At 45.1% G+C, this 20,216-nt stretch overlaps 1 protein-coding gene across 3 annotated transcripts in view; it reads left to right on the forward strand.

Annotated features, from left to right (window-relative positions):
* The window catches only part of TKFC (triokinase and FMN cyclase), a 61,591-nt gene extending 41,700 nt beyond the window's left edge, over positions 1-19,891 (forward strand). For all 3 annotated transcript variants that reach the window (XM_063944383.1, XM_063944382.1, XM_063944381.1), the window contains exons 6-18: positions 1,494-1,572; positions 4,972-5,061; positions 9,146-9,180; positions 12,650-12,734; positions 13,035-13,124; positions 13,211-13,327; positions 13,422-13,538; positions 15,096-15,233; positions 15,314-15,420; positions 15,679-15,782; positions 18,135-18,168; positions 18,248-18,337; positions 18,423-19,891. In XM_063944383.1, the coding sequence (XP_063800453.1) occupies positions 1,494-1,572; positions 4,972-5,061; positions 9,146-9,180; positions 12,650-12,734; positions 13,035-13,124; positions 13,211-13,327; positions 13,422-13,538; positions 15,096-15,233; positions 15,314-15,420; positions 15,679-15,782; positions 18,135-18,168; positions 18,248-18,337; positions 18,423-18,593 (1,257 nt within the window). In that variant the 3' untranslated portion in view covers positions 18,594-19,891. The remainder of the gene's footprint in view (positions 1-1,493; positions 1,573-4,971; positions 5,062-9,145; positions 9,181-12,649; positions 12,735-13,034; positions 13,125-13,210; positions 13,328-13,421; positions 13,539-15,095; positions 15,234-15,313; positions 15,421-15,678; positions 15,783-18,134; positions 18,169-18,247; positions 18,338-18,422) is intronic.
* The last annotated feature ends 325 nt before the right edge of the window (positions 19,892-20,216 follow it).

Here is a 20,216-nt window from a genome sequence, read left to right on the forward strand (position 1 = left end):
ATACAGTTAAACATGCATTCCTGCAATTGTGCATAGAGCACTACATATGACATGTTAAAACACATCATTAAACAAACTTTTAAACAGTCCGTGCCCAGCGCCGTAAGTACGTTTAACAGTGACGACCAGCGCCCATTGTCCCTTAATATGGCGCCAGGCACGAGGGTTAACACCTTCAGTGCCGCAGCCGCCATTACACGTGTGGCTGGTTGGTCTGTCCGGCCACAATGATCAATATAGTTTTAGTCTTAGCCACTTACTTAGAATTGTAGTTGGTGTCAGGTCACATTTTAGTCTTTTTCTTTTGCTTTGTTTTAGTCGAGATGTAGTTAGTGGATCTCCGTTTTCATATTAGTCTAATCTTAGTCAGTGTTTTAGTCATAACTTTTGCAAACAGTTTAATGATACTGTAATGGATTTTGCTGAAGAACATTTCTCTAAAATTCCCTTGAGACATTTGGATACCTTTAACTGTGTGTAGCAATCTAGGCTCAGTAGGCTGAGAATCTGTTACATACTGAGCCTGACTTACTGTAGTATTCCCTTATATCATATACAAATTAATGCAATGCACAATCATATTTCCTTCACAGCAGGTCATATTTATTTTCTAAAAATATTTAGAACATGTAATTGTTCTTTTAAAACAATTTTTTTGCTTTGTTTTAGTTAAAATTTAGTCAGTGGATCTCACTTTTCATGTTAGTCTAAATTTAGTCCTGAAATAAACTGTAGTCAATGAATACTTTTAGTCAAAAATGTCTTCAACAAAATTAACACTAAGATTGACTCCTTACCGCTGGCTCAGCTAACCGCCAGCCCCAGAAGACACTGCTGCACCGCCGGTCCAGCTACAAGGTACATAATCTAACTCCTGGAACACACAATTCATCAGTGTCACATGGTCAATGTTGACATGCTCAGTGTGTCAACATTATCATGTCAACATTATAAATGTTGATATGATGAATGTTAACAAATAAAACTCAACCAGCATGGGCAGCACATATGGTGTAATGGTTAGCATTTTTGCTTCACAGCACTGAGGTCATGGGTTCGATTCCCACCATGGCCCTAACTGTGTGGAGTTTGTATATTCTCCCCGTGCTTGCGTGGGTTTCCTCCCACAATCCAAAAATATGCTGGTAGGTCAATTGGCTCCCAACTAAATTAACCCTAGCGTGATTGTGTGTGCGTGATGTGAATGGCCAAATGTTCACTGTAAAGCACTGTGGAATATGTGTGCGCTATATAAATAACTGGTAATAAATAAATAAACCACAGTTAGCACAGTATTATTAATCACTATGTAGAAATAGCCTGCCGCAGGTTCTTTTTTTCCGCATCTTTATCATCGAATGACTCTGTTATTCTTTGAAGACTTCTATTCTGTCTCTTTAAGATACTGTGCTTGATATTCATTCATAAAGAAATATTTATTATTACAGAATGCATATTTCCAGTTATACTTTTCTCTGTGCTAACCATCATAGATAGCCGGAGCTCTCGCTCAGGAAGGAAAAAGTTTGCAAGAAATTGTATCCGTTGTGAAGTCAGCTGCTGCTGGAATTGGTAAGAAAATAATATTACATTTTCCCATAATGTCATGTTGACTCTGTTGGGCCATTGAGAAGTCTGAAATCAAATGTGTATGTTGTTGTATAAAGATATATATATATATAACAACTGCTTAACTCCGGCACTCCAGAAGTCCCACAGGACCAGCTTGCTCAGGTGCCTTCCCCCGGGGGGGGTCACCCCAGTACACGAACAGGAACAAACGAGGCGGCACTCAAAGACTTGAAAAATGCATCAAACGTGTATTAGTGCTATCAACGTTTCGGGGACCACCTCCCCTTCGTCAGGATGGTCCTGACGAAGGGGAGGTGGTCCCCGAAACGTTGATAGCACTAATACACGTTTGATGCATTTTTCAAGTCTTTAGTGCCACCTCGTTTGTTCCTGTTTTTATATATATATATATATATGGAATAATTAACTGCCCCATATTCCTCAAAACAATATAACTGGGATACATTTTAACATTTGTAGGAAAGCATAGCCTTGTTTTAACACACTTAGGAGGGGATGCAGGGGTGTAACTCCCAGAGGCAATGGAGATGCCTGCCTCTGGGTCCCAAGGCCAGGAGGGACACCAGCATGTACAGCAGCACCTGTGTGGTTCACAGCGGGATCCAAGTGTGACCGCTGCACTTGTAATGGAGCTCTGCAGCACATGCAGTAGGGGACAGGGGGCCTACAGTAATTCAGAGTGAATCGCAGCAGCAATCGCAGTCTGAATCCCTATGTGGAGTGCGCATGCGCACCCCGGGAGTTCAGTGAGATGCTAAAAGCATCTCAGCGCTACGATCGCCTGATTGATAAGCAGAGGCAGGAGGGGGCGTGCCAACGGCATTAGAACGCCATTGGCGAGGTGTGTCCGGACCGTTGTGGGTGCTGGCCGCGGCAGCTACGTGACGTCACATGCAGCCGCTTTAACCCGGGACGCAGCAAGTAGCGGCCTGCCAGCACGCAGGAGCTGCGCTGGCAGGGAGCTACTCAGCGGGTGCAAAAGCATCACCGCTGTACGATGCTTTTGCACCCTTGCGGGAGAGTAGGGCCAGACATGCAGGGCGGATTAGCCCTGTGCTGGGCGCCCCCCCACATGTCTGAGAAACTGATTGTAGATGTGCTAAATTTAGCACATCTACGATCAGATCTGAATAAGACCCGGGATGACTCCCTCCTGCTACAGGTCAGCCCTGCCAATTCACTGTGGGCTCCGGTCCCTATAGAAAAGCTGAGAACACTATCTATATAATTCTGTAAGTCGTGTGTGTTTATTTATAGATACACACACACCATATTTGTTTTCCTTTTTTTTTTAGTGGGGGCACCAAACTCAAACTCACCTCTAAGCGACTGGGATGAACTTACGCCCCAGAGAAGATGTATCAAAGCTTGGAGAGTGATTAAGAGGGTCATTCAAACCTGATCACTGCTGTGCGTTTTAGCACAGTAGGCGATCAGACCCAAACTGCGCGTGCGTATGCACTGCAATGCGCAGGCACGACGGACAGCTGCAAAGCGGATCGCCGGTCAGCGACGGGTTTGTGCGGAGGATCCATTTGCATGGGTGTTCGCATGGAGATTGACAGGAAGAAGGCGTTTGCGGGTGGCAACTGACCGTTTTCAGGGAGTGTCTGGAAAAACGCAGACGTGTCCAAGCGTTTGAAGGGAGGGTGTCTGACTTCAAATCCAGTCCCGAACAGGCTGATGTGATCGCAGCGGCTGAGTAAGTCCTGGGCTGCGCAGAGACTGCACAAAATCTGTTTGTACAGCTCTGCTACATATGCGTTCACACACTTGCACAGCTAAAATACCCTTCCCCTGTAGGCGGCGACTATCTGATCACAGGACTGCAAAAATCGCTGCCCACTGATCAGGTCTGAATTACCCCCTAAGTACCAATCAATCAGCTCTTAACTATCATTTTTTTTCTAGCTTAGCCTGGTTAGTTTTAACTTTATCTTTCTCCAGTCATACCCTTTTCACATCGGCGCAAAAAACCTGGGTTTTTGGCGGGTTAACCCGAGTCGTGGCTTGGTGTGAAAGGGTTAACCCAGGTCCAGTGACATGGCGATCCAACCCTGGTAGCTACCCGGGTAGGTCTGAGAAGGACCCAGGTCACAGAGCAGTGAGAACAGGTCCCGTTCATGCCCTATGGAGAGGCCATCATCCAAGCGCTGGCTCAGGAGAAGCCCCGCCAATATCCCGGGTCCAGCCTGTGGTGTGAACTGGTTTGAAGTCACTGTGACGCAGCTTGAAACCCATGTTCAGTGACCCGGGATTGCTGTGTAAAATGGGTATTAATCTCTCCAAGGCTTGAGACATCTCCCCTGTGTTTGAAAAATTACAGTTGGGAGCGGATTGGTTGATACTTTTGGGTCTATTCATGAAGCAGTGAAAAGTGTGGAGAAGTTGCCCATGGCAACCAATCAGCATTGAAGTTACGTTTATAATTTGCATACTATTAAATTATACAGAGCAGCTGATTGGTGGGGGGCAACGCTCTGTTTCCAGGGAGGAGACGGAGCGTTGCGGGGGCAGAGGCGACCAAACGGGGGCGTGTCGGGGTGTGATCATGGCGGCTGCGTGATGTCACACGCAGCCGTCGCGATCAAGATCATGGCAGCGGGAGCCGTCCTTAGTTTCTGCTGACAAGCAGAAATTGCGATGCCTTCGCAATTTCTGCTTGTTCAACGGGGGGAGGCGCCGGTCAGCATGCTGGGTAGCCTGGCCCAGCGCTGGGCAGAACCCAGCACGCGCTCCAAAGGATTGCAGAATTTGCAATCCTTACTGAATTAGGCCCTATAGCCATACTTGCCTACCTGACCCTCTCCATGAGGGAGAAAATGCTCTGTTCCTGGACTTTCCTGGTAATGTATGATTGCCATCACCTGTGGTGAAACACCTTTCTTATCAATTACCTAGCTCACCACAGGTGATGGCAATCATACATTACCAGGAAAGTCCAGGAACAGAGCATTTTCTCCCTCATTGAGAGGGTCAGGTAGGCAAGTATGCCTATAGCCCTTTTTTCTTTTCTTTTTTCTTTTTAATCAATGACACTAAAGATGTATGCTTTAATTAAACGGCATAACGCACAGTAGTCCCAGGTGCACTGTGAATGTAAGACTTTCATTTTTCTTTCTTGTGTTCAGTACATGCCTGCCACTGTACTAGACTTTCCATGACATTCCATTGCATATGCTTTCCCTGCTGGTATCGTAATGTCCATTAAAAGTAAATGACTGTCTTTAGTTTTACAGTACACATTTATTCTAGCAGTGGTGAAAGATACAACAGCAAGATGCCTTTAATAAACTACATTTCTATTGCCGTTTTATAATTATAATTGATGTGTATAATATTTTGGGTGCTATTTAGTCACACATCTCTGTTCTACAGGTACGTTAGGGGTTAGTCTCTCTCCATGCAGTGTGCCAGGCTCTGGACCCACCTTTCAACTTGCCGCTGATGAACTAGAGCTTGGACTAGGTGAGAAGACGGAAACAATAAGTAACATTTCCTTTTTCTAGGCAAAACCCACAGAATAAACGGACTGTAAATCCCATTTCACTGCAGTTTTTTTTCAAGTGTTCAGATCAATAAGTGATGGCTTGTCGGAGAGAGCGTTTACACCGTATCTATCTACACTTGGTGGCTGATATCAGTTAAACTGAAAAGCGTGCAAACCTGCAGTACGAATTGTGTCTTGTAATGCAACGCACTTCATTACGCAAACTTGCCAATTTTATTAATCTAAAGCAAAAATAGAGTCAATAGCTTCTTTTGGCGCATGGGAAAAGCGTGAGAGATAAGGAGGTAATTGTACTTTCCTAACTAAAATGATACGATGTTATTGTTCGGCGTACCCCCACTCTCACTGGTATGGAGTAGGTTACACACATCAAGGTATATTTTATTCTCCCACATAAAACTCAAAGTGCAAAGATAGTCCTGGGTATCGTACCCCAACTCACACAGAAATAGATATCTGGACTCCTATCAAGGTTTCGTTCAGTCGTCCTTCTCAGAACAGTTCATGGAGAAGCCTCATTTGGAGAGGAGATCAAGACTCTCTGAATGATCTCTGCAATAAACTCGTTTACATCAAGCTCCTTTTTCTTGCTTTAGAAGCTGCAAACTTTTCAATTATATCATCAAACTTCAAGTTCCGCTGGCCTGGGACTAGTGCATGTAACTTCTGACAGCCGGGTCATGCCGGCAGCAGGCTGCTGCTCGAGTTAATGCTGGCCTGGCTGCAACTTTTAGAAATCCACAATTGCAGCTGAGTAAGTGAAACAACCTCCTGATGTGCAGGGATTTCTCTCAGTCCAGCAAAGTGAAATGCTTTCAGCTGCAGCATGTGTTGTGTTGCTCAAACCTAAATGCTGTACATAGGATCTTACACATGCAGAGGAATCCTCACAGGTGGTTTAATCAGAAGTGAGCAACACAACACATGCTGCAGCTGAAAGCATTTCACTTTGCTGGACTGAGAGAAATCCCTGCACATCAGGAGGTTGTTTCACTTACTCAGCTGCAATTGTGGATTTCTAAAAGTTGCAGCCAGGCCAGCATTGACTCGAGCAGCAGCCTGCTGCCGGCGTGACCTTGGCTGTCAGAAGTTACATGCACTAGTCCCAGGCCAGCGGAACTTGAAGTTTGATGATATAATTGAAAAGTTTGCAGCTTCTAAAGCAAGAAAAAGGAGCTTGATGTAAACGAGTTTATTGCAGAGATCAGAGAGTCTTGATCTCCTCTCCAAATGAGGCTATTACATATTGAGGATGCATCTCCATGAACTGTTCTGAGAAGGACGACTGAAAGAAACCTTGATAGGAGTCCAGATATCTATTTCTGTGTGAGTTGGGGTACGATACCCAGGACTATCTTTGCACTTTGAGTTTTATGTGGGAGAATAAAAGATACCTTGATGTGTGTAACCTACTCCATACCAGCGAGAGTGGGGGTACGCCGAACAATAACATCGTATCATTTTAGTTAGGAAAGTACAATTACCTCCTTATCTCTCACGCTTTTCCCATGCGCCAAAAGAAGCTATTGACTCTATTTTTGCTTTAGATTTGTACAATTTATTTTGGATTAAGGAGTGACATCCAGTTGAGTCAACAGTTCCTATTGGGCAGCATTCCCCTTGCGCCAATCGATAGAGTGTACAGAAATTCCCTTCTTTTGAATTCTATTGCCAATTTTATTAGTAGGTACATGGCTGGCCTAATGATGGGCACATGGCTGGCCTAAGTATGGGCACATGGCAGACCTAATGATGGGCACATGGCAGGCCTAAGGATGGGCACATGGCAGGCCTAAGGATGGACACATGGCAGATCTAATAATGGGCACATGGCAGACCTAATGATGGGCACATGGCAGGCCTAAGGATGGGCACATGGCAGGCCTAAGGATGGACACATGGCAGATCTAATAATGGGCACATGGCAGGCCTAATGATGGGCACATGGCTGGCCTAAGTATGGGCACATGGCAGACCTAAGGATGGGCACATGGCAGGCCTAAGGATGGGCACATGGCAGATCTAATGATGGGCACATGGCAGGCCTAATGATGGGCACATGGCTGGACTAAGGATGGGCACATGGCAGGCCTAATGATGGGCACATGGCAGACCTAATGATGGGCACATGGCAGGCCAAAGTGGCGGTGTCTGTGAGGGGCTGGAAATTGTGCTTCTTCCTACACTTTCATTTGCACTTCCTCTGGGAAGCAGTTAACATACCGCCGCCCGGGATCCCGGTGATCACAGTGCCCATGCCAGAATCCCACACAGCAGTACAATACCGTCGCCGGAATACTGGCGAGGTAGGTGATTCTCCCTCTATGGGTGTCCACTGCAGGCTGTTGCCAGAAATGGGGTGGGGCCTCAAGTCGAGGGGGAGGGGCCATGATCCCCCTGAGCGCTGGGCAGCCCCCGGCTGCACTCCCTGCACTATAAAGTGATCAATGGCTGCTTTGCAGAGCAGCGGTGATTACTGTCTGTCCCGACTGTGTGTGTTATTCCCCCCTCCCCCACACCCCCCACCCCGCCGGCGGGACACTGTCCCACTGTATTCAGGATAGTTGGGAGGTATGCAGATGGACCATGACCGGAAATTTAACTCATTACTAACCTCGATGCTGTAAGACAGTAATACTAACCACTACGCCATTGATGCTGCCATATAGGTTTATATAGAATTCTTTAATGTTTTCTTTAAAAGTAATAATAATGTTTCCAGTGCTGCTATAGGGGGGAAGGCTAAGTTTAGGGAGATGCATTCTCTGAAAGTGGGGTACACAGGTCAAGTTTGCCTATTGTTTATACACAGTGGAAGTGGCTGTTTTATAATATAGAATTCTGCTGTGGGACATGGAAATGATTCTTCTCTTTATGGCTGTCGGGACTCCGACGTTGATGCCAGGATCCCGACAGTCGGTATATTAACTGCATCCCGATGAGACGTGTAAGCTCTACATAACCAACTCCAACCTACCACCGCAGTAAATAAACCACTCATTTGTGCTACTGAATTACTGCTTAGTATATGGCTTAAATTAGCCATGAGTCTGAGGGGACACCAGGGCTGTGCCTATTGTATGTGTCTGATTAATGCTTTGTTTTACATTGGGCAAAGTGTACTAAGAAAAGCGCTTCTTTATAACATGCAAATGGAAGCACAAGATCTGTCCCATTATTGTACAGCCAGACCTAATCTCTGCCAGATCAGAGCTGGTTCAAAAATCAAGTCATGTTGTAGAGTGGAAATAGCCTTGTGCCGACTCACAGCAATAAATACACCTAAATATACTCCTTTTCCTCCCTTTTATCTCATTTCAGTAGTCTTATACTGCATAACCTGTTTCTGCATTACAGACTGGCGCACCTAGGGGGTAATTTCAAGTTGATTGCAGCAGGAATTTTGTTAGCAGTTGGACAAAACCATGTGCACTGCAGGGGAGTCAGATTTAACATATGCAGAGAGAGTTAGATTTGGGTGTGGTGTGTTCAATCTGCAATCTAAATTGCAGTGTAAAAATAAAGCAGACAGTATTTACCCTGCACAGAAACAAAATAACCCACCCAAATCTAACTCTTTCTGCACATGTTATATCTGCCTCTCCTGCAGTGCACATGGTTTTGCCCAACTGCTAACAAAATTCCTGCTGCAATCAACTCAGAATTACCCCCCCTACTCCACACTATGCAAGCACCGCCCTCATACTGCCAAGCTCCTCCCATCGGCTGGTGCACTGTCCTCTCCCTCTACAAATGCTACCAACTGGCGCTATATACCTGTGCGTTTTAGCAGAAATATAGGGTCACCTATATAAACAGAGGCACATGACAAAGATTGCTTTAGGGTGTCCCTCTTGCACATGGTACATGACCTCCTGTCCTGTATATATGTATTGGAAAAGCTGCAGTTTAGTGATTGATTGTTAAATGGTAAAAAAAAGTTGGTGGGTTATTATGTTATAACTTCACGTAGTAACTGATTTGTTTGAAGCCTCGACTTTGTATTCTGGATGTAATGGTTTGTGTTTGTTGTCTGTGCAGGAATACATGGTGAGGCCGGAGTACAGAGATACAAGGTCTGTAAAATAAGTATCTAGGACTGATGTGGGTGTAATCTATAGAATGGGCTACTGATTTGCTGACATATATCTGTTGAACATGACATTTGTTTGCGGCATTAAAGAGCCTGTATGCTTAACCCAATTATAGGTCACAATGCCATTTTATATGGGATCCTATGTTCCTCCCTTGTGTACAATCAACAAATATTGGAATAGCTAATCATTTTAATATTTTCCTTTCTTTTAAATCTGTTTTAAAATCGGTTGTATTAGTTGATAACACTATACTCCATTTGTACCCTGATCAGCCATAACATTAAAACCACCTCCTTAATGTAGGTCCGCCTTGTCCCTGCAATTCCACTCTGACCTGTGGAGGCATGGAATCCACCTCCGATGGTGTCCTGTGGTATCTGGCACCAAGATGTTAGTAGCAGGTCTTTTACGTCCTGTAAGTTGCGAGGTGAGGCTTCCATGGCTCGAACCACAGATGCTCTAATGGGATGGGGAATTTGTAGGCCAAGTCAACACCTTGTACTCTGTCATGTTCCTCAAATCTTCTACTCTTTGTCATGTTCCTCGAACCATTCCTGAACAGTTTTTGCAGTGTGGCAGGGCGTATTATCCTGCTGAAAGAGGCCACTGCCATCAGCGAATATTGTTACCATGAAGGAGTGTACTTGGTCTGCAACAATGTTTAGGCAAAGTAATATCCAAATGACTGCCAGGACCCAAAGTTTTTCAGCAGAACATTGCCACCAATGGCTTGCCTTCTTCCTGGTGCATCCTGGTGCCATCTCTTCCCTGAGTAAACGATGCACCTGGACTACCATGTGATGCAAAAAGAAAATGTGATTCATGAAACCTGGCCACCTTCATCCATTGTCCAGTTCTTACACTCTCGTGCCCATTGTAGGTGCATCTGGCGGTTGACATGGGTCAGCATAGGCACTCTGAACGGGATCAGTATGATTTACTGGTGCTCGGGATGCCGAATGTCATCCCAAGCAGTGGAATGCCGGCAGGGGGGACGAGCGCCACTGAACCCCTTGCGGGCTCGGTGGCGAGCTTCTCTCGCCACTGGTTCTATTCTCCCTCTGTGGGTGTCGTTGACACCTACAGAGGGGAAATCACATACCTCGCCCGTATACCGGCGGCGGTATGGTGTCCCTGTCTGGATACTAGCGTCTGCATTGTGACCGCTGGGATCCCTACTGTCGGTATGCTAAGCTGTGATGCACTGCGTGTTCTGACACCTTTCTATTATAGCCAGACTTAACTTTTTCAGCAACATGTTCTACGGTAGCTGTTTTGTGGGATGGCTAGTCTTCGCTCCCCATATGCATCAGTGAGCCTTGAGTGCCAATGACCGTATTGCCGGTTCACCGGTTGTCCTTATTTGAACCACTTTTGGTAGATAGTGACCACTGTATATCAGGAACACCCCACAAGACCTGCCGTTTTGGAGATGCTGTGACCCAGTCGTCTAGCCATCACAATTTGGCCCTTGTCAAAGTAGCTCAGATCCTTACACTTGCCTATTTTTCCTGCTTCCAAACATCAACTTCAGGAACTGACTGCCTAATATTTCTCACCCTGTGACATTGTAATGAGATAATCAATGTTATTCACTTCAGCTGTCAGTGGTTTTAATGTTATGGCTCATCAGTGTATATCCCAAGAAAGGACATAAATAACATGTCCTTTCAGCAGGCGAACCTAAGGCTGAGCAGATGTTATTCCGCTCAGTATGGTGGCAGCTCTAGGGAAGTGGCTAGGAATCATTACGTTCTTATGTTTCCTGGCCACTGGATCACTTGACACAATTGAGCGCTATGTATACCTTTTGTAGTGGAAATCCTGTGATGTCACAAGAGTGATGTCAGGATTCCCCTACAGGTAGGGAAGTTCTCGTAGCTGCAAGGAAAGCTATCAGGCAGTGAGAAAGGCAAACAGTGCTCAGCACCCGCCATAGCCTGTGACTCTCCGTCATCTGTCCCAACTTAGTGGGGAGCACTCAAAGTATTAATAAAACTTCACGTCACCTGACCATGATGCATGGATGTACTGACATTGTTATGCACTGGTTCATCAGTCCTGATGATCTCTCTACATGCTAGTGAATCCAGTCAGTACCGTTTTAACAGTAGTTGACTATTTCTCTTTCCTGAAGCGGTCGCCACTCTGATCACCCTGCATCCTGAGCTCTCACAGTGCTGCAGCGTTCACATGCTGTTTCACTGCCCAGCGAGAGGGTTTAGCCATACGACCCTATATTCATTCGTATACAATAATTTTCAGGATTCCTAGTTTGTTCCTCTCAGATAAACCAGCGCTACAACAATAGGAGTACATCTGTGCATATTGCACTTGATTCTGAGCTGGGAGTAAAGCAAAAAAAGGGCACGTAACACTGCACCTGGGCAGACCCATGCTGCACAGCAGGTGGGGCGGATGTAACATGTGCAGAGGGGTGGTCTTCAGTATGCCGGCTGTCGGGATCCCGGCGCACAGTATACCGGCGCCGGAATCCCAACAGCCGGCATACCGCCACTTATTCTCCCTCGTGGTGGTCCATGACCCCCCTGGAGGGAGAATAAAATAGCGTAGCACGCCACCGTGCCCGCAGCGTGGCGAGCGCACCGAGCCCGCAAGGGGCTCATTTGCGCTCGCCACACTGTCGGTAAGCCGGCGGTCGGACTCCCGGCGCCGGTATGCTGGTCGCCAGGAGCCCAACCGCCGGCATAGCCTACTACACCCGTGCAGAGAGATTTAGATTCAGGAGATGCATGTCCAAACTTACATCTATAATGTTGTGTGAAAATAAAGCTGTCCAGCATGTTTGGGCTATGTACAGCAAAAGCAGCCAGTATTTATCCTGCACGCACAGTAATACATGTACTTACACCCCTGGTATTGCAGCATGGCTGCCCAGGTGCACATTCACTTGCTCCTTTTTGTTTTACTCCCAACCTAGAATTGGGTCCAATATCTCTCGTATGTCTACACAGAATACACTTATTTGTATCCCTATACTCAAGAGCTAGCACACTCCATATATTCAGTAACTGGGTTGAAGTACTGTAACTACAGAAAGAGCCATGGGAAAATGTATTTTATAGAGATGTATCCATTTTAACCTATGAAATGCATGTATAATGAAAATACAGGTTGAGTATCCATTATCCAAAATTCAAAATCACACATTTTTGGTTCCCCTACTGAGATAATGACACATATATGTATATATTATATTATATATCTATATAATATATCTGTATATACACATAATATATAATATATATGTTATTATCTCAGTAGGGGGCCCAAAAATGTGTGATTTTGAATTTTGGATAAGGGCTACTCAACCTGTATGTATATTTTACAATGCCACCAACAGAAAGCCCTACTGGCCCCGTAATCTGTTGATGTTCACAATTTGCTCTTGTGGTTATCATTTCTTAGCTGCTCTTTAACCCAACAGATGGCGTCTTGTAATGAAGTTGTGAAGATTATGGTAACACACATGACAAACCAGGCTAGCCAGTCAAAGGTGAACATACAGCCAGGTGAGTACAAACAGGGTATGTCTCCTGGCAGTTGGTAGCAAAAGTCCATCCATAGCGCCCGGAAACAAGATCATCCGATTCCACCCACTACCCCGGCCTATTGTCCAAAGCCACCCCACACCTGGTTCCCAGAGGCAAGCGCTTCCGGGAGTTCCCACGGCTGGCATACACAGCGTGAAGTATAGATTTAATGTTATTAACAAACCATACCATCTCTCACGTTGCCACCTATCTTCTTCCTCCCACTCATTTTCTTTGTGTGTATTATTTCCTCCTATCACAATGTTGTTATCTCATCAGGTGACTCCATTATCATCATTGTGAATAATTTGGGTGGTTTATCGTGTCTGGAGCTACAGGTCGTCGCCAGCTCAGCTGTACGTTTACTGGGTTAGTAATATTCGCCCTGGTCCCTGTTCAAGTTTACCCTTACTCTGCCCGCATACCCTGACACTAATCCTTTTGTTTGTTTTCAGAGGAGCGGGGGTTCCTAATAATGCGCGCAATGACCGGATCCTTTATGACGGCTCTTGAGATGAGTGGCGTCTCCCTTACCCTAATGAAGACATCACCGGAAATTCTGCGCCTCTTTGGTAGTTATACAGCCTATACCTCTATAGCGCGCAGGTATGTGATGTGCCACCATATTGTCTTGTTACAGTGGCTGTTATGATTGTGTTTTCTTAGATGTGGACACATCTGCTCCTGCTTGGCCCAGAGTCCCACCTGTTCCTGTGACAGGCCAGACACGCACCTTCTCCTGTGCTCCTGAAAGCACGCAGCCAATGGAATCGCAGCGTGACGGTGTGTACGATGTTCCCATGAAAAGTGTATTCATTTTATATTTGCTGTAATTAGTTTTAGCACCAGAAGTAAGATCAACTGTTCTCAGGAACACAACAAACACATTCAGGACACTGGTACACTTCTTGGCTCCTCTCTATCTAGTGAGCAGCTAGGCTTCCTTTAGCATCTGAACATACATTCCTTGTATAGCTTAAGGGCCCCATACACTACGCAACATATCAGACGGACATGTTGCGGACAATCACCTCCGGCAGCCTCCTGGGGGGGGCAGGTTCGCTCCCACGATACATCGTATGCTGTCCTTTTGCATACGATGTATCTTGGGCGAGCCCAGCCACACCTGCGGGGTCGGACCAGATTGAATGTGCAGCACATTCAATTTGGAGGATCCGATCCGATGCTCACGGGAACGCGGATCGGAAACGCCTTCTAAATGCCCGATTTCATCCAATATATCGGACGACTGCCCGAAATTGAATTAAATCAGGCATTATCGCTCTAGTGTATGGGGCCCTTAAGAGCCCTCCTTTAGCCAGTCCCTAAGGTCTCTCTCAGAAGCGTAGGAGCAGGACTCTCCTAAGCTCCAGTCTCGGGTGTCCTGTTTCCTGTGAGACACACTAAAACTCTTATGATGGAGCTTCCCACTGAGTAGCCTCTTGAGCTCCCCACTGAACTGCCTGCGCTCCCTATTGAGCTGCAGATGGGTGTGGTCACATACGTTTATCATTGTTGGGATGGATCCCAATTTTCATGGCATGAACAGGTTTCAAACTCTGTTCTTCAGCTATCGCAAAAAATATATACTTCTTGTATACACACAGAGTTGCTGCTGTCCTATGTACAGTACTCTGCGGGACTATAGCCCTAATTATGCATCTCACAGACCCATGCAACTCCACTCAGTACTGTCCCTCTTCCATGTTACTGATGGTGAGATGTATCAAACACTACAATCCATTGTAAATGTCTTCACAGATACATTGGTAATTAATCCGCGGGAATGTATCAGTATATACTTGCTCAAACGGCTCCTCTGATAATTTTTTTCACTTCCCATGTTTTATAGCAGTATCTCTACCGGTGGTAGCGAGATCTTCCAGACAGTAGGGGGCAGACTGTGATGGGATTTTTAATTCAATAGCTGATAGAGATGATCCCCCATAGAGGCTGACCGTGTTCTTGTTTACATCCAATAATGTACAAAAATATTTTTTTATAAAGATTAGAAAAACAAAATAAATGCAATCACCATAGTTATAAGGTCCGTTGTTACATCACATCAAGACAGCAGACAGTCGTGTATGTCATTGTGCTCAATTTCCATTGTAGAATCCAGAAAGAAAAATCTAGTGCTGCCATTTTTGCTGTTAGTACACTTTGGGTTTAGATCACAGTCAGACTCATATCCATGAGATTGCAAACAATTCATTATCTACATGTATTTAATTGCTGAAATCTTGTTTGTTCGCATTTATAATCTTTGTGAAACGTTATATGACAATATTGCGCTATACACTGCATGCAACGAAAAACTCATGTTACCGTGTGCGCTAGCTGTGTGTGTGCAGGTCTACAGCTGCGTGCTTGGATGTGTGTGCAGCTCTCTTCTAGCTCTGGAGGAGGAGCTAAATGATTTGGACCGTGCCGCTGGGGACGGGGATTGCGGGAGTACACATGCAAGAGCAGCTCATGGTGAGTGTTGTCTTATTACGATGATGATGATGATGTATGATATCTGGTTTACATTATGCCTAAATTGTGAATTTCTCCAGCCATCAGGGATTGGATAAGCAGCGGACAGCTTCCCTCTAACCCAGCACGTTTCCTTACATCGCTGTCACACGTACTTCTGGAGAAAATGGGGGGCACTTCTGGCGCGGTGAGGGCACATGGTAGCATGAATGTGTGAACAAATGCTCATCCATTCCTCTGTGATCCGCTTGGTTTTCTAGTATCCTTCCAACCTCCTGCTTTCTAATGGCTGCCAGCTCTGACATCACATCAAGCCATGCACTATATTTGTACCATACCTTATCCCTCTTCTACATTTCTTTGGTGTTTACTAATAATCTGATAAATTTTAGATAAAGGCCACAGAGAATTTACTTACAGGAATTCACTTTTACTCTCCACTTAGCTGTACAGTCTTTTCCTGATGGCGGCAGCTAAGCCCTTGCAGGGTGAGTCAGGCCCACAAGCCTGGGCAGCAGCTATGGATGCTGGGATAGAGGCCATGAAGAGGTAAAAATCACTATGTGGTAAAGGGACCAGCTAACGCAAAAAAAGAAAACCTATCTTCCCATACACATTCCCTGCCCCTATAAGTATGCCCCTGTCACTTTTCCCTACTGTTGGGTTTCAGTGAGGATCCTTAATAGAGTAACATTATAATGGAGCAATGGGGATCCCAGTTTTTGGCTATTTTGATCTTGAGGGGAAGTCATGGCAATGAAGTACAGTGTTTAATGACAGAAGCACCAAAACACTCTGAGGTGAACGCAAGTCCATTTTCTGTGTGGATCTTGCAGTTTTACACACTGTGCATCAGAACCAAAACCTAGCTTTAGTAATTGGTGGCTACCGATTCTCTCCCGAAATTTAAAACGGTGATAATGTTAAATGCACACACACCTACTTTTGTAAATGCCGCCGCATAGTAACTCTAGCCCCAGTTGTACACGGGTACACGGGATGCAGTGTGGTATGCATTTCAGTCACTTCCCTACTTGCAGCTGAAAGGGTGTAATAGCAGGGTGTTGGCACATAGGAAAAGTTTGGTGAGGGCACATTGATGGAATTGGCAGCTATGCAGACTACGCATCGTTACACCAAGGATAGGGATGATGCACTGATAATAATGGTGGCTATAAAACCAAGCGCACTGATAGCGGCCGTCCTGACACAGAGATGTGTACAGCTCTGCATATGGGAGAATATTCACGTTTAGGGTCCTATTCAGTCCTGATCTCTAGGCTGCATTCTCTCACAGCCTGCGATCAGGTCTGTACTGCGCATGCGTATGCACCGCAATGCGCACGCGTGTCGGACAACAACAACGGGGATCGCCGGTCAGCGATGGGTTTCAGTGAGGATCCTTAATAGAGTAACATTATAATGGAGCAATGGGGATCCCAGTTTTTGGCTATTTTGATCTTGAGGGGAAGTCATGGCAATGAAGTACAGTGTTTAATGACAGAAGCACCAAAACACTCTGAGGTGAACGCAAGTCCATTTTCTGTGTGGATCTTGCAGTTTTACACACTGTGCATCAGAACCAAAACCTAGCTTTAGTAATTGGTGGCTACCGATTCTCTCCCGAAATTTAAAACGGTGATAATGTTAAATGCACACACACCTACTTTTGTAAATGCCTCCGCATAGTAACTCTAGCCCCAGTTGTACACGGGTACACGGGATGCAGTGTGGTATGCATTTCAGTCACTTCCCTACTTGCAGCTGAAAGGGTGTAATAGCAGGGTGTTGGCACATAGGAAAAGTTTGGTGAGGGCACATTGATGGAATTGGCAGCTATGCAGACTACGCATCGTTACACCAAGGATAGGGATGATGCACTGATAATAATGGTGGCTATAAAACCAAGCGCACTGATAGCGGCCGTCCTGACACAGAGATGTGTACAGCTCTGCATATGGGAGAATATTCACGTTTAGGGTCCTATTCAGTCCTGATCTCTAGGCTGCATTCTCTCACAGCCTGCGATCAGGTCTGTACTGCGCATGCGTATGCACCGCAATGCGCACGCGTGTCGGACAACAACAACGGGGATCGCCGGTCAGCGATGGGTTTGTGCGAAGGATCCATTCGCTGTGCTACACATGCGATTGCACACTTCCACAGCAAAAATACACTCACCCTGTAGGCGGTGACTTTGTGATCGCAGGGCTGCAAAAATCGCTGCCCAGTGATCAGGTCTGAGTTAGGCCCTTAGTTCTATGCGTTCAATGCAGGAGCAATTGCAGCCAACTTGCACTCAGCCCCTCTGCATACATGTTGTTGATACTAAAATACTGAAGGATCTCATTGTAAAAAGCCAGAGGGTTTACGGTTGCTTTAGGGCAGTGTTTCCCAACCTCGGTCCTCAAGGCACACTAACAGTCCTGGTTTTAGTGCTATCACTCCTTGAACACAGGTGACTTAATTAGTACCTCAGTTATTTTGATTTAACCATCTGTGCTGCAGCCTGGATATCACTAAAACCTGCACTGTTGGTGTGCCTTGAGGACCGCGGTTGGGAATGCCTGCTTTAGGGATTTGTAGTTCTGGATAAGAAGGAAATTATGGGATTGATATGTCAGTCAGTGGAGAAGTTATCCATAGCAACCAATCACCTTTTGAGTTAGCATTTATCACGTACATTCTATAAAGTAGTAAGAAGAATCTGATTGGGTGCTATGGATAACTTCCCCACTTCTCCACTTTTTTCACTGCTTGATCCACCTACCCCTATATTTGAAGTTCATCGTTAGTGGTGAGTGCGGGAACAATACAGAGAAGTTATTGTATATGCTATTTCTCAGGAAGTTGTGGTTACCATCTGTAGGGTCCTCACTAATGTTTATTTGGTGTGTTTAGATATGGCGGAGCGGAGCCTGGTGACAGGACAATGGTGAGTACCTTTCAGTTCATTAGCAGTCACCGCCGATTTTCCAGTCCTCTTCTATCATGCGTCTTTCATTTTTCTCTAGTTGGACTCTCTTTGTGCTGCCAATGGTGTCCTTCAGTCTCTGCGGACCCAGCACTCTGATGCCATGGAGATCCTAGGTTGCGCAGTGAAGGTGACCTTTTAAGTATATGTTTGTGCTGGCTGCCTTGTTTTATTATGGGGTGTTATAATGATGTGATTTGCCTTTTCCAATGCAGAGTGCTTCCGATGCTGCAGAAGAAACAAAACACATGTTAGCTGGGGCTGGCAGGGCCAGCTACATCGGATCGTCCACCCTCAGCCGGCCGGATCCCGGGGCTAAAGCTGCTGCAGCCATCCTGCGGGCAATATGGGAGGGCTTGAAGGAAAGTTCTTCTCAAAGAAAATAATTCTTACATAGAGGTTTTCCCCCTTCAAAGCAGCACAATATATTTAATTATATCCAAATCCTGATTATACTCTCAGGTGTAAAGATGACCCAAGCAACTTACACTGTATGCATCAGATCCTTAATGTATTCTTGTAGAGCTGATTTTCAAACGTGCTATAGGTTTAAACCAGTTATTACCCAGTTTTGTTATATCATTGTTATTTCCAATTATAAAGCGCAACAGAATTTGCTGCACTATATAAGAAACTGTTAATAAATAAATAAACATACTGTACATCACTTCGCTTATCTCAAAATATCTTCCAACCCGACCTCTTCAATCTTCACAAGATCTACACTCATTACTCGCTCCCACTCACGATTGCAGGACTTTCTTCGGGCTGCACCCACTCGGTGGAATGCTCTACCACGCTCAATAAGACTCTCCTCTAGTCTCCAAACCTTCAAGCGTTCCCTGAAAACTCGCCTCTTCAGGCAAGTTTATCAAATTCCAGAACCGCCCACATAATAACTTTCATAAACATTCCTATCAAATTGCATCCACTCTATACAGTCCACACATATCCTCACATGTCTTCTCATTCTTCACTTTCCCTTTCACCCGACCCTGGTTCATCATTGCTGTGTGACCATATCATACTGCCCACCAAGAACCTTTGCAATCTGGTGGACAACTATGCAATAGATAGGCATGAATACACAAATATAGGTGCTATTTCCCTATAGATTGTAAGCTAGTGAGCAGGGCCTTTCTCCCTCTATGACTGTTTGTAATTACTCAGATTTGTTATATCATTGTTATTTCCAGTTGTAAAGCGCAACGGAATTTGCTGCGCTATATAAGAAACTGTCAATAAATAATAACTAGTGCAAGCAAGGCAATGACAGCGAATGTCTGGCTGCTGTAGATTACTGCACATTTGCATTTTGTACTTTTGGTTGATAAATAACATACACAGTTAAATAGTGTGTGATACTGAAGATAGATAGATAGATAGATAGATAGATAGATAGATAGATAGACATTAAAAAGATAGACAGTCAAAAGGTCGACACACACAAAAATGTGGGTGTTTTGTGTTTTTAAATTTTTTTTACCCCAATTTATTGAAATGTGTTCACTTGCCACACTTTGGGCATGGTGGCTTACTACACTTCACTCACCACAAGGTTACTAATGGTGATAGTTTGTGACATGGATAGTCAATTTGATGAAATGCGTCCCAACCACTTCCCCAGTTAATGCTAATAAAGATGGATTACGAAACTGTAAAATATATGGCTCCACAGTTTAAATGGTACTTTGTGTTATTTTTATGTTAACTCACCTACTTTACACATTGCACATGGATGTTCTCATGAAGCTAGGGGCAGAGCCGGCCTTAACCAATATAATGCCCTAGGCAAGATTTTGGCTGGTGCCCCCTTGCACCACCGCTAGTCCTGCAGGAGATGCCTGGCATGAGTCAGCTGGCAGCTCTGCTAAATTCGGGCGCCTTTTGTTTATGAAAATGTATCTTATTTGCATTACTATGTGGCTAGGATACACAAGCAGCTTCTGCTGATTAAAATGATATGCAGCATGCCTATATTCTATGTGCGACTGCAGCTGTATTTGCAT

The sequence above is a fragment of the Pseudophryne corroboree genome, chromosome 11 (assembly GCF_028390025.1).
Source record: "Pseudophryne corroboree isolate aPseCor3 chromosome 11, aPseCor3.hap2, whole genome shotgun sequence".
Classification (NCBI taxonomy): Eukaryota; Metazoa; Chordata; class Amphibia; order Anura; family Myobatrachidae; genus Pseudophryne; species Pseudophryne corroboree.